The 13,721-nt window shown below is 45.9% G+C and overlaps 1 protein-coding gene across 2 annotated transcripts in view; it reads right to left on the bottom strand.

The window, feature by feature from the left end:
- Nucleotides 1-10,218, bottom strand: part of c16h1orf210 (chromosome 16 C1orf210 homolog) — a 45,097-nt gene extending 34,879 nt beyond the window's left edge. Inside the window, exons 1-2 of one of the 2 annotated variants that reach the window (XM_041207914.1) lie at nt 10,139-10,218; nt 1,529-1,650 (exon numbers count right to left, since the gene is read on the bottom strand). In XM_041207914.1, the coding sequence (XP_041063848.1) occupies nt 1,529-1,630 (102 nt within the window). In that variant the 5' untranslated portion in view covers nt 1,631-1,650; nt 10,139-10,218. Of the gene's footprint in view, nt 1-1,528; nt 1,651-8,958; nt 9,033-10,138 lie in introns of those variants that run through there. The other variant, XM_041207916.1, reaches the window with a different exon arrangement.
- Between the last annotated feature and the right edge of the window lie 3,503 nt (nt 10,219-13,721).

The following is a 13,721-nucleotide window of genomic DNA, read 5'->3' as shown; positions in this document are numbered from 1 at the left end:
CTTTTGTGCGCATGCGTGAAGGATCGCACTCTGACAGTTGGGGAATCCCAGTGGGCTCCAAGTGGGGTGCTGTCCTTTATGAGCACTCTATAGTCTACAGATGGGCCGCTGGTTCTTCACCACTTCCCTCCAAATAGTCAGGGCCTGGCTGCCAGACACCCACTACCCCAAACGACCCCAACCTTCTTCAAGATTGCCTGCAATTGAGACACCTCTCCCTGTGCATAGTGCTTCCCGCCGGACGTCAGGTTGGGTGGGCCTTAATTGGCCCGCCCACTTAAAATGGTGGGGGGGGGGGCCTGTTTCAGCGGCGACGATCGGCTGCCCGCCCGCCGCCGAGGGGTGGGGCCTGCCCGCCCATCAAGGGCAAAATTCTGCCCAATCAAATCGTTCCCTCGATATCTCCTTTTTCGGTTCGGTCGCCCATTTGCTTCTGTGACATTTTTCTACATTAAAGGCACAACAATTGTTTTGTTCGTAAATGCCTAGAAGGAAAGTTGAGGAGTAAGGGGAAATCAGAGGGCAAGTCAATGGGTTGGAAGTTTCCCAGCCCATTGGTGGCGGCTGGGAGGTGGGAGGACTGGTAAAATTGTGGGGAAAGTCATATTGCCAGTGGCAGAATATTGGTGGCTTTGTCTTGCTGAGTAGCCATTTGAGCCACTTAAACTGGCAAATGAAGGCCTAACTCCAACAGCTGCAGGCATTTTGTGTGGAGAGACTGCCCAGTGAAACCTGGTGGCCTCCCAGTGGGCTCCAAGTGGGGTGCTGTCCTTTATGAGCACTCTATGGTCTACAGAGGGGCTGCCCTCGTGGCAACGGTGCTGCCGGTTCTTCACCACCTCCCCCCAAATAGCCGGGGCCTGGCTGCCAGACACCCACTACCCCAAACGACCCCAACCTTCTTCAAGGGCGCCCGCAATTGAGACACCTCTCCCTGTAGCTGCAGTTCCAGCAATGGCCACCACTAGCCGTGGCACTGCTGAGGCTGCTGAGCTGCTGGCCTTCTGATTGGGCCAGCAGCTCCAGCAGCCCCCAGCTTTGGCCTGTTAGTAAACTGTCGCTGACAATATGCCAGGTCCTGCTGCTTGGCAATACAGGATCACCTCCCAGTTTCAGCCACGTCATTATGCAGCAAAATTCAGCCCAGTTGCTTTCACCCAGCATCCAGCAAGCAGCTCATGAACAACATCATCAAGGGGACACTTCCTCCTCTGCTACTGAATGATGTAGGTGCAAGGAAACTAGTTGATGGGCTGTACAAGGGAGAGGAAGTAATAAAAAGACTAAAATTAAAACAATTATTTACTTCAATATTACATGTATAATATGTTATAAATATCACACTGTCTTGATGGATAAAGCCATGTAACTATAATTCTGACTTTGTGTTGCTGACCATATTCATATCAGTCACGTGTTAGCAGACTAATCCAAATGGAAAGCATAACTTAAACATTAATTGTCCATAAAATATCTTTGATTAGTTAGTGTAAACTCCAAACAGACAGAGAGTTTCAATGTCACTTACCTCATTGTGTATTTCACAAGGACTCATTGTATGTGTAACAGCCACCAAGCATCCCATAGACAATAGCACCAGGCCAAGATAATGCCGCCCAATTATTGTCATGGTCCGTCACAGAATCTTTTCTATAAATTAATATTTTTTACAGATTGTTTTAAAATCCAAGCATCCACAAATGATCAATTAAAACTCTGAACATCAATAACAATGTAATTATCTGATTATTGATGGCAAAATGCCAGAATCAAAAATTAACAATTTCATAAATTGTTAGAATTCAGTTGGTGTGAAAATGATTGTTGCAAAGTTAATGCCCATATTAGTTACAAGCATGTCATATCATCTAATTCTTCATCTGAGTGTTACACATGTTAAAATAACCTGCATATCAGCAATAGCAGTAAGTCAATAAAGAATGAAACCGGACGAACTACCCGGCATCGACCTAGGCACTGTAAACAACAATGGCAAACTCAGCCCTGTCAACCCTGCAAAGCCCTCTGTATTGACAACTGGGGGCTTGTGCCAAAACTGGGAAGCAACAGCCCGACACAATCATACTCACGGAATCATACCTTACAGATCATGTCCCAGATACCACCATCCCTGGGTATGTCCTGTCCCACTGCAGGATAGACCCAGCAGAGGTGGTGGCACAGTGGCATACAGTCGGGAGGGAGTTTCCCTGGGAGTCCTCAACATCGACTCCAGATCCCACGAAGTCTCATGGCATCAGGTCAAACATGGGCAAGGAAATCTCCTGCTGATTAGCATGTATTGTTCCCCCTCAGCTGATGAATCAGTACTTTTCCATGTTGGACACCACTTGGAGGAAACACAGAGAGTGGCAAGGGTGCAGAATGTACTCTGAGTGGGGGACTTCAATATCCATCTCCAAGAGCGGCTCGGTAGCACCACTACTGACCAAGCTGCTTGAGTCCTAAAAGACATGGCAGCTGGACTGTGTCTGCGGCAGGTGGTGAGGGAACCAATAAGTGGGAAAAACATAATTGACCTCATTCTCACCAACCTGCCTGCTGCAGACGCAACTGTCCACGGCGGTATCGGTAGGAGTGACCACCACACAATCCTGTGGAGACGAAGTCCCGTCTTCATGTTGAGAATACCCTCCATTGTGTTGTGATTAGAACAGATCTAGCAACTCAAGACTGGGCATCCATGAGGCACTGTGGGCCATCAGCAGCAGCAGAATTGTACTCAACCACAATCTGTAACCTCAAGGCCTGGCATATCCCCCACTCTACCATTACACCAAGTCAGGGGATCAACCCTGTTTCAATGAAGAGTGCAGGAGGGATGCCAGGAACAGCGCCAGGCATACCTAAAAATGAGGTGTCAACTGCTGAAGCTATAACAGAGGATTACATGCATGCCAAACAGCATAGGCAGCAAGTGATAGACAGAGTTACATGATTCAACAGCCAACAGATCAGGTTTAAGCTCTGCAGTCCTGCCACATCTAGCCATGAATGGTAGTGGACCATTAAACAACTCAATGGAGGAGGCAGCTCCACAAATATCCCCATCCTCAAGGATGGGGGAGCCCATAACATCAGTGCAAAAGATAAGGCTGTAGCATTTGCAACAATCTTCAGCCAGAAGTGCTGAGTGGATGATCCATCTCGGCCTACTCCAGAGGTCCCTAGCAACACAGTTGCCAGTCTTCAGCCAATTCACTTCACTCCACATGATAGCAAGAAATGGCTGAAGGCACTGGATACTGCAAAAGCCATGGATCCTGACAATATTCAGGCAATAATACTGAAGCTTTGTGCTGCAGAACTTGCCATGCCCCTAGCCCAGCTGTTCCACTATAACTACAACAATGGCATCTACCCGGCCATGTGGAAAATTGCCCAGGTATGTCCCGTCCACAAAAGCAAGACAGATCTAGCCAATTACACCCTATCAGTCTACTCTCCATCATCAGTAAAATAATGGAAGGAGTCATCAACAGCACTATCAAGTGGCACTTGCTTGGCAATAACCTGCTCACTGACGCCCAGTTTGGGTTCCCCCAGGGTCACGCAGCTCCTGACCCCATTACAGCCTTTGTTCAAACATGAACAAAAGAGCTGAATCCCAGAGGTGAGGTGAAGGTGACTGCTCTTGACATCAAGGCAGCATTTGACCAAGTGTGGCATCAGAAAGGCCTTGCAAAACTGGAGTCATTGGAAATCAGGGTGAAAACTCTCTGCTGGTTTGAGTCATACCTAGCACAAAGGAAGATGGTTGTGGTTGTTGGACATCAATCATCTCAGCTCCAGGACATCACTGCAGGAGTTCTCAGGGTGGTGCCCTAGGCCCAACCATCGTCAGCTGCTTCATCAATGAGCTTCCTTCCATCATAAGGTCAGAAATGGGATGTTCGCTGATGATTGCACAATGTTCAGCACCATTTGCAACACCTTAGATACTGAAGCAGTCCATGTCCAAATGCAACAAGACCTGGACAATATCCAGGCTTGGGCTGACAAGTGGCAGGTAACTTTCGTGCCGCACAAGTGCCAGGCAATAACCATCTCCAACTAGAGATAATCTAACCATTGCCCCTTGTCATTCAATGGCATTACCATCACTGAATCACCCACCATCAACATCCTGGGTTACCATTGACCATAAACTGAACTGGACTAGCCATACAAATGCTGTGGCTACAAGAGCAGGTCAGAGGCTAGGAATCATGCGATAAGTAACTCACCTCCTGACTCTCCAAAGCCTGACCACCATCTACAAGGCACAAGTCAGGATGGAATAGTCTCCATTTGCCTGGATGAGTGCAGCCCCAACAACACTCAAGAAGCTTGACACCATCCAGGATAAAGCAGTCCGCTTGATTGGCAGCCTATCCACAACCATTCACTCTCTCAGCCACCGACGCACAGTGGCAGCAGTGTGTGCCATCGACAAGATGCACTGCAGGAACTCACCAAGGTTCCTGAGACAGCAACTTCCAAATTCATGACCACTACCATTTAGAAGGACAAGGGCAGCAGACAGATGGCAGCAGACGCCACTTGCAAGTTCCTCTTCAAGCCACTCATCATCCTGCCTTGGAAATATATCACCGTTCCTTCGCTATGGCTGGATCAAAATCCTGGAACTCCCACTCTAACAGCACTGTGGGTATACCTGCAGCACATGGACTGCAGTGGTTCAAGAAGGTAGCTCACCACCACTTTCTTAAGGGCAATTAGGGATGGGCAATAAATGCTGGCCTAGCCAGCGATGTTCACATCAGGTAAATGAATGAAAAAAAAATCATATAAGTGTTGACAATCCAACAATCAGAGGGTCTGTAATAAAGTAGGGATTTATAATAACAAAAATCATGATGCAACTTGACTAATAACAATCTTCTCGTCTGATTCCTCAAATTCTCAATTAACATGAATGTTGAAGTAATGCATCACGGATAATAGTTTAATCTGACTATTACCAATAATGCTGCAGTAATGACATGTCAGCCCATGGTGCAATTGCTAACACACTTGCCTCTGAGTCACAAGGTTCTGCACACAAGGCCCGCTTCAGGGCCTGAGCATAAAAGACACTCCAGCTGTGCAGTACTGAGGGAGCATTGCATTGTTAGATGTGCTGTCTTTTGGATGAGACTTAAAACTGAGGTTGCATCTGCATGGGTGGATGTAAAAGATCCCTGGCTCCATGTCGAAGAAGAGCAGGGGAGTTTTCCCTGGAGTTCTGGCCAAAATTTATCCCTTAATCAACATCACAAAAGACACTCTGGTCATATCTGGTCAGGTTGCTGTTTGAGAGAGTTTGTTCAGCAGAAAATGGCAGCTGCGTTTTCTACATTACAACGGTGACTACATTTCAAAAGTACTTTATTGGTTCTGAAGCTCTATATAAATGCAATTCTTCCTTTGATCTACTATTAGATGGCGTGGATTTGCTAGCATTAGAAAATGGGCCTGTAAAGAACCAAACTTCCTTTCCTGCCTATTCTTTAGAAAATAAAGAGTGTTTGGTCGTGGTCGCTGTGGTGAACTCATTGTTTAAACACAGTCCTGATGAGGAAAGCAGCCAAAAGAGCCCTTAAATGTTATTCCAGGTTAGATCTTACATTTGCCTGGAGGTCAGAGCCAGGATCTTTAATGTTCTAACAGTAAATAGATTGAGGCACGGCTTTTCTCATGGAGGGGGGAGGGGGAGGAGGAATACAACCATTGTTCTGCAAAAACAATGTGGAATATAAATTTGGCATTTCCTACTACTTCGTACTTTGGATCTCAAGACATTATTATTAAACATCACTCTAAAATTAGGAGCCATTTGCGGCATCTATCAACTGAAACTGCCATCTACTTGCAGTTCCAGATTGTTAATCATTGAGTGTCCTTTAGTCCGATGTTGGGAATCATTTGTAGTAATCTCAGGTTGTCAAATATTTGCAATGCTTGAGGCTGTCTAGGCCACCTTGGCCCTTAACATTTCGGAACAGGAGTTGCAGGGGTTGACACAGAGACATCTCCCAGTTTGCCGCATCTAGAACATCATAGAGGCCCTGTACCCGAAGAGGAACATTCACATCACTTACCCAATGGGTAGAGCAAAGCAGGATGAGGAAGCATTAGGCTTCACCCACCTTGCAAACTTGCCCAGACTGTACCACTTTGCCTTGCATGCACCTCATCACCATCCTAGATCTTTCTGAATAAGATGGCAAGTGTGAAGGCAGTCATTTAGGAGGCTCAGTCTGGCTCCCAACAAGTGCGGGCTGAGAACCCCCATTTGGTCCCAATGTTAGGGTTCCAAAGCCCAGGGGAAAATCCTGCCCCAAATGTTCAACTGCAAGATGGGCCCTGTACCAGCACTATTTAAAGGGCCAGTCAACAAGTTGCAGATAAGGTGCTTTTGACTTACTTCTGCTTAGGTAGAGTTTTTGGAAGCTCTGTGTTGTGTCTTTGGAGTTGCTTTTGAGAGCAGGAACTGATAGTTAGGGAAGACAGATGAATATGTGACCTGTGAGGGTTATGGTTGCAGTGCCTCTTTGTCGGCAACCTGAGCAAGTCATAGAGCAGAGGATGCAGAGAGGGGAGCTCCTTGAGGAGGAAGGTGGAGGGGGAGGAGGCCTCTCCATTTAAGGCCTTACTAAACAAGGGTTTTTCAAGAGCACTTCTTATATCCAGGGGCAATACCTGAAGAGACTTAGTTTCAGCAATAATGATCACTGAACTGCGCTGCCTCCTTCCATTCAACCTGAAGCCTCACAACAGGATGAGGCCAGCCCCACGAGTGGCTGCAAAGGTCATCATCGCCCTCAGTTTTTATGCCTCTGGATCCATCCCGCCAGGCAACATTTCCCAGTATTCTGTCTGTCGCAACCTCCAGGAGGTCACAGAGGCCATCTACTCTGATGAGGGCAGTTTCTCATCTCTTCACTCAGGCAGTTCAAGTGGGATGAAAGAGCACAAGGCTTTGCCAAGGCAGCAAGCTTCCCAATGGTGCAGGAAGCCTTCGACTGCAAGCCTTCGATGGGCTCTGAGGGCCCATCGTGTCAACAGGGAGAGGGACAGGAACCGGAAGGGCTTCTACTCAATACATGTGTAGTTGGTGCGTGAATGCCAAAACATCATTGCGGTGAATGCCCATTATCTTGGCAGCAGCCATGATGCATTCATCCTATGCTAGTCAGCCATTCACCACCGTCAACCTTTCTAGATGAATCAGGCTTCATGGGGACAAGGGCTTCTGTATGTGACCGGTGACCCCCCTCCTACATCGTACCATGCAAGCAGTGTAGGCCAACAACAGAGCCACTTGGAACTTCACTGAGCAGGCAATCGACCTTCTCAAATAGTAGTTCCACTGCCTTGACTGCTTAGGGGGAGAGCTGCTGTGTATGCCAGAGCAGGTCTTAAAGTTCATTGTGGTCTACAACCAGGCCATTATGAGGCTGCAGTCATTACCACCGGGAATCCGGTAGCCTACTTAGTAGGAGGAGGAGAAGGAATAGGTGGAGGTAGAGAGGGAGCATCTTTGATTGCTTTTAGTTGTGAGTGAGTGGGTTATCAGTTTCCAAGTTCAGCAATACAACTTACCCGGAACAGCATGCAACCATCCATTTGAACTGTCCCATCACACTGTACCCTTAGCCACCACTCATCAATGAAAACCACCAACAAAAAAGCATCCTATCCAACCGCACATACAATTCTACAAACAGAAAGGAACTACTCATCCTAAAAATTCACCCTTAGTGCCTTCTTGCAGGTGCATTGCTGTCCTAGCTCCTATGCAGTGCTATTCAAGCGCCTGCAGCAAAGCTAGTGAAAAGCTGCTCACTTTCAGTGGGGAAGACAACAGATATCCTTGGAGGACACCCTCAAACAGCTCTGGCCCTAGAAAACCCAGCTTCGGACTGCACCACCTCAGCACGGGCTATAACAGTCCGACTTCGCGGCCAATGGGAATGAGTGAGGGCACTGGTGAAGTGACAGTGCTGTCATTCTAAGAGAGGACAGCAGGTCCATGCACCACAGTGCCGCTGCCACTCCCCCAGGGTGGAACCTCACTAATCCTAGTAATCTGCCAGATGACAGATTGCTGGTAGGCCATGAGAGTCTCCGTGTCACTTGGAGCACAGTGGCCTGCACTCATGAAGGCACCATCCTGAATATGGCAGCTATCACTGCAGCACTCAGAGGTTGGGTGTCTTCCTCTTGTGGAAGCTGAGACAGTGGAAACAAGAGACTGCACAACCATTGGGTCTGCCTTGCAGTCTTGGAGTTGGGCATCACTTCCTTAGTGGCTCTTTTTCCTTTGCTTTTGGATGGCAACCATTCATGATCCTGCCATTCGCCTACTTTTGTCTCTTAATTTATTCCATTAACACTCCTTTGCACTACAACTGTTTCTGACCGAATATAGATGGCCGACGATAGCCGGTGTCAACTGTAAAAAAACTGCCAACTGGTGACAGCCTGCAGCAAATGTAGCCAACTGGTCCCAATTTCCAGTTGGCAGCTGGATTCAATGGTTGCAGTTAGATTGGTTCCACATTGAACCCTTTTGTCATTGAATCTATCCTGCCCCCTACCCAAGCACAGACCTTCCATTTTGTTCCTCTTCCACCTTCCCCCCCTTTTACTTGTTCAAAACCTATTACATTTTTAAACTTTCCTAGTTCTGATCAGGTACCACAGACCTGAAACATTAACTCAGTTTCTCTCTCCACCGATGTGGCCAGACCTACTGAGTACTTCCAGCATTTTGTACTTTTATTCCCCTTTAAGGAGTGCCGGTCACCTTTAAGTTGTGTTACTGATTTCCCATGCTCCTAAACAGGCAAATAATGTGCAGCAGCACCAACATAACATGGACCCTTCAACCCTGTGAACAGACATGTGCAGCCTGTGCACACTCCCCTATAGAATGCCTACTGTAATTACATGTATTCCTGGAGGTCTCATCACATGAATTGTCCCCTCACTCCGGCCTTTAGTCAGCCATCACATCCATCCTTCTGACGCACTGCCTTCCTACACCAATTGGAAAGCAAAAAGACTTTATCCAATTGGATGATGCTCGACTGTCAGCTAAACAGCCTTTTTTCTCCCCATGTTCAGTGTTTTTATATCTGTAAAGGGAAATGTTTAAAGCAATTTAAATAATAATCCTTTTAAAATTGCCCTATGATATTTCTCCAGGTCCTCACATAGCAGTGTCCTGGAGATTGATCTTCAATTCCTGGAGAATTGGCAACTCTACTTCCCACCCACCCAGCCTCCTGTTCTTGGGTGCAAGTGAACTTCTAGGCAGTTGTTTTTGTTTAGGCAGTGTCAGCTTTCATCACTTGTTTGCAGCTCAGTTAATTCACATTCATTTGTTAATGGCTAGATGTCTAACAACTCTGAAGGCTTATTAAATATTTCAAGTTGGGAAATTTGGATTGACATGTGGAGCTTGTGTCATGGCAACAGTCAATGTCTTTCTAAGTATTCTTTTTCAAGCTTCACAAAGAGCTCAAAGACTGTAAATTATTCAAAGCCACAATTAAACTTGCAACAGAGCATGTCGTCGCTACGATATTGAACATTCCCAATTCAATGTGCAAGTCTGTTTAATAGGGTGGTACAGCACTTAAAGAAAGAACATGGACAGTTGTCCAGCTCCCTACTTTATACTCAGTGTAATCCTGTACAATATTAAAAATGTGCCGAGGAATTAACAATGTGCAGACGCTTCCTATTTCACTACGTGAAGACCCTCCCCTTTTGATTCCTGTGTCCCATGTTCCTGTACTCTTAAGTTGCCCCACTACAAAACACTGCCCATTTTACCCATGTGCTCTTGGTTTTACTCCGTATTTTTCCACACTTCCTTCTTTGTTCTATTCGACCCTGCGTCATCTTCCTACAAGTTTCCTTACACCTCTACAGAGTAACACAAACAGCAGGCCGTTGAATCCTGTATTTGTGTGAAGTGAAACCTAATTCCTCTTCGTGCCATTGCCATTACTTCCCCATTGACAGATCCCTTACAGGCTTGGGGGGGGATTTCTCCCCTTTTTTTCTCGGTCTGAAAACCTGAAACCCTTTTACTGAAGTTGACGGAAATGGATTCTCTTACCTGAGGGATATTTAATCTAAAAAAGGTTGGTTTCTTGCTGTTGTTTTGCCTCTTCAAGTGCAGGAGTGTCTGTAATGCGGGAGTGCCACAGTGCAAAGGTTGCAGCCCGCATTTAACATTCGTCAGGTTTCAGCAGTCCGCAGTTAACTGATCTCTGCACGTTGAGTGTTTGGATAATGTTTAACCAAACAAGCAAATCAAACATTTTTCTGGCTTTCCTCTCATTGTTGCGGAGGAGGTGGCAATTATCTCTGGTCTCACACACACCACCAGTTTGGTGTTATTTAATACCTGACAACACTGATAAAAACAATCTCCATTTTGAAATGTAACCAGGCTGTGAGGACTGTAGCACTTGTGATTCCATGTATTTGCATGTGTTCCTGGCGAATCAGTTTCTGAGCTGATAGCTTGCCATACCAGCAACACTTCCTGTAGGTTTACTCACTCTCACAGGCTACATGAAGAGTTGTGGATCCTATTTTGCAGTTGACTGTAAATATGGGTGAATTTTACATTCTTTCAGAGGAATGCAGTTGCCCAAAATTTTCCACTGTGTCATATACAATCATGACACAAAAACATTCTACCAGTGCAGAATTAACCTTCAAAGTACCATGGTGCAGTCACCTGCTCCTTAACAGGGCCTCCAAACTGGTAGCAAGAGCAGAAAAGAAAAGTAACTGAGAGGTCAGCAGCAACAGTGATGGCTACTGACTTTGGCGCTAACTGCTTGCTGTCGAAAGCAATAACAAAAGACCTTAGGGTTGCCAACTGTGATTAAATGTATCCCTGGAGGTTTCATCACTTGCCCCCATGATCGAGCCATTAGCCAACCCATCTATTCTTGTGATGCACTGCCTTCCTGTACGTCAAATGGAAAGCAAAAAGACTCATTACCCAATTGGATCATGCTTAACTATTCGCCTTTTTTGCCCCCGTTTTCAATGTTTTTTATATGTGGCAAAGAGAAATGTTCAAAGAAAACGACAAAAAACACGATTTTTTTAATGCCCCAATGATTTTTCTCCAGGATTTTTAAAAATTCATTTAAGGGATGTGAGTGACACTGGCTAGGCCAGCATTTATTGTCCATCCCTAATTGCCCTTGAGAAGGTGGTGGCGAGCTGCCTTCTTGAACCGTTGCAGTCCATGTGGTGTAGGTACACCCACAGTGCTGTTAGGGAGGGAGTACCAGGACTTTGGCCCAGTGACAGTGAAGGAACGGTGATATATTTCCAAGTCAGGATGGTGAGTTCCAGGTGGTGATGTTCCCATGTGTCTGCTGCCCTTGTCCTTCTAGATGGTAGCGGTTGTGGGTTTGGAAGGTGCTGCCTAAGGAGTCTTGGTGAGTTTCTACAGAGCATCTTGGAGATGGTACATATTGCTGCCAATGTTCGCCGATGATGGAGGGAATGAATGTCTGTGGATGGGGTGCAAATAAAATGGGCTGCTTTGTCCTGGATGATATCAACCTTCTTGAGTGTTGTGGGAGCTGCACTCATCCAGGCAAGTGGACAGCATTCCATCGCACTCCTGACTTGTGCCTTGTAGATGCTGGATAGACTTTGGGGAGACAGGAGGTGAGTTACTCACGAGGATTCCCTGCCTCTGCATACAACAGTGTCCTGGAGATTGATCTTCATTTCCTGAAGACTCCAGGCCAATCCTGGAGGGTTGGCAACCCTCAGGCCTCTACTTTCAATCACACATGCCACTGTTTTATTGATTAATTTTAAGTAATAATTGCCAATAGAATCACAGAATCTTTACAATGCAGAAGGAGGCCATTTGGCCCATCAAGTCTGCACTGCTCTATGAAAGAGCATTCCATCTAGTCCCACTCCCCTGCCTTAAACCCGTAACCTTGTACATTCTTTCTTTTCAGATAGAAATCCAATTTCCTTTTGAATACCTCGATTGAACCTGCCTCCATCACCCTCTCAAGAAGTTTGTTCCAGACACCAACCACCCTCAATAATAATCATACTAATATATGGGGTATAATAACTCTATTTACAGTGTAATAATTAGTATTATATAGTGTAATAATTAATAACAATATGAACAATTTAAGCCAGTGTAGCCACCATGGGAATGACTAGTGTTTATATTTTTGTCCACACCCTGACGGCATTCAGAATTTATTTGTTTCCTCAAGAACTCAGAGTACATGTCTTCACATTATTGAGAGAAATTAATGCACATTTGGAGCTCTGTTGTCACGCTGTCCAATTCTAGCCTGTTCCTTTCGGTTTCTAGGCAGTGGTCCCCATGGAGAAAACATGTTCAGTATGAGCACTGCTACGTGATATGGAGAATATAGGTGGTTTTCTTCATGTTCATGAATCTTTTGCCCTGTGCTTTGCTGGAACTTTTCAGGTAACTGGTTCATCTCAGGGGAGGATATAACGCTTTCCACAAAGCCAAATTCTTCGTACGGCGCATCCATGTCAATCTCTTTAAGATTGCATGTTGAACACAATCGCAAGACTCTTCAAAGGGCACAACGTTTGCAGGGGCTAATTTGGATATTCCGCTGTGAAAGCTGTTTTCAGACAAGTCATATGTCACTCAAGTCCTTCTTGACTCTTTTGTAGAAAGTTAAAAAGTCTCTCTCGCATTTTCCTGCCATGTCTGGTGTTAATTGCTTCAGTCTGGCCATTCACTGCGAACCCAAAATACTGCAGTGAATCACTCGCTCCGAGTTCCTATTCATGTCACTTGTCAGTCCATACACCAAGAGGATGCTGAGCAGCTTGGCCTTTGAAGCTTCAGTGTAGCCCATGAATAGTTTCAGAGCAGAAAGAGAAAGTAAAGCTCAGCCATTTCATTGGCAAACCCCTCACCCCCGAAGCTTCTCCACATTATTTGGGACAATTTTCCTCACCTAAGTTCTGAAAATAGCTTGTCAGACGTTTCCAATGTTTCAGCAATCTACCTGTCAGTATCGAGTCTCCAAAAAGGAGGCCGCTTGGAGGCTGCCAGGTCACCCCAAGCTACTGGCGAAATGCTTGCAGAGGCTGGAAGATTCCCTTAGTTGGCCATTTAAGTGGCTCAATTAGGCTCCTGGTGGGTGGCACATCTGCAAACTCTTATGCCACTGGCAAAATAGCATGGCACAGTAGCTCTCCCCATGCCTTTCAACATTTTGCCATCTCTTCCTACCCCATTGCCAAGGGGCTGGTAAAATTCTGGCCCTAATCACTCTCACATCACTCACTTGTAATCTCTCTCATTGACTTAAACTCTTCCACTCTCTCTTGCCTCTCCTCAGTTTCTCTCACCTTCAGCCAGCTCCTATGCTCTCACCTCTCACTCAGTCTTAATTTCCCTTGTGCATTCTTCGCCTCCTCCACATCCTTGTCCATTTGTAATTTCTAAATCCCACTGTCAATCCCTATCAAACCTTTGGCCATTTATAATCTCTCAAACGCATCATCAGTCCATTTTTATTTCCATTCGTGTGAATTCTGGAAATCATCACAAGCGCCTGTTACATTGAGATTTTTTATTTTGTCTCCTAAAAATGAGACGGAAATCTGAACCCAATCTTTAGCTATTGGTATCCTTCCTAAAGCTT

The sequence above is a fragment of the Carcharodon carcharias genome, chromosome 16 (genome assembly GCF_017639515.1).
Source record: "Carcharodon carcharias isolate sCarCar2 chromosome 16, sCarCar2.pri, whole genome shotgun sequence".
In the NCBI taxonomy this organism is placed as follows: domain Eukaryota; kingdom Metazoa; phylum Chordata; class Chondrichthyes; order Lamniformes; family Lamnidae; genus Carcharodon; species Carcharodon carcharias.
Note: the sequence above shows the minus strand (reverse complement) of the source record. Positions and strands in the feature narration are given on the sequence as shown.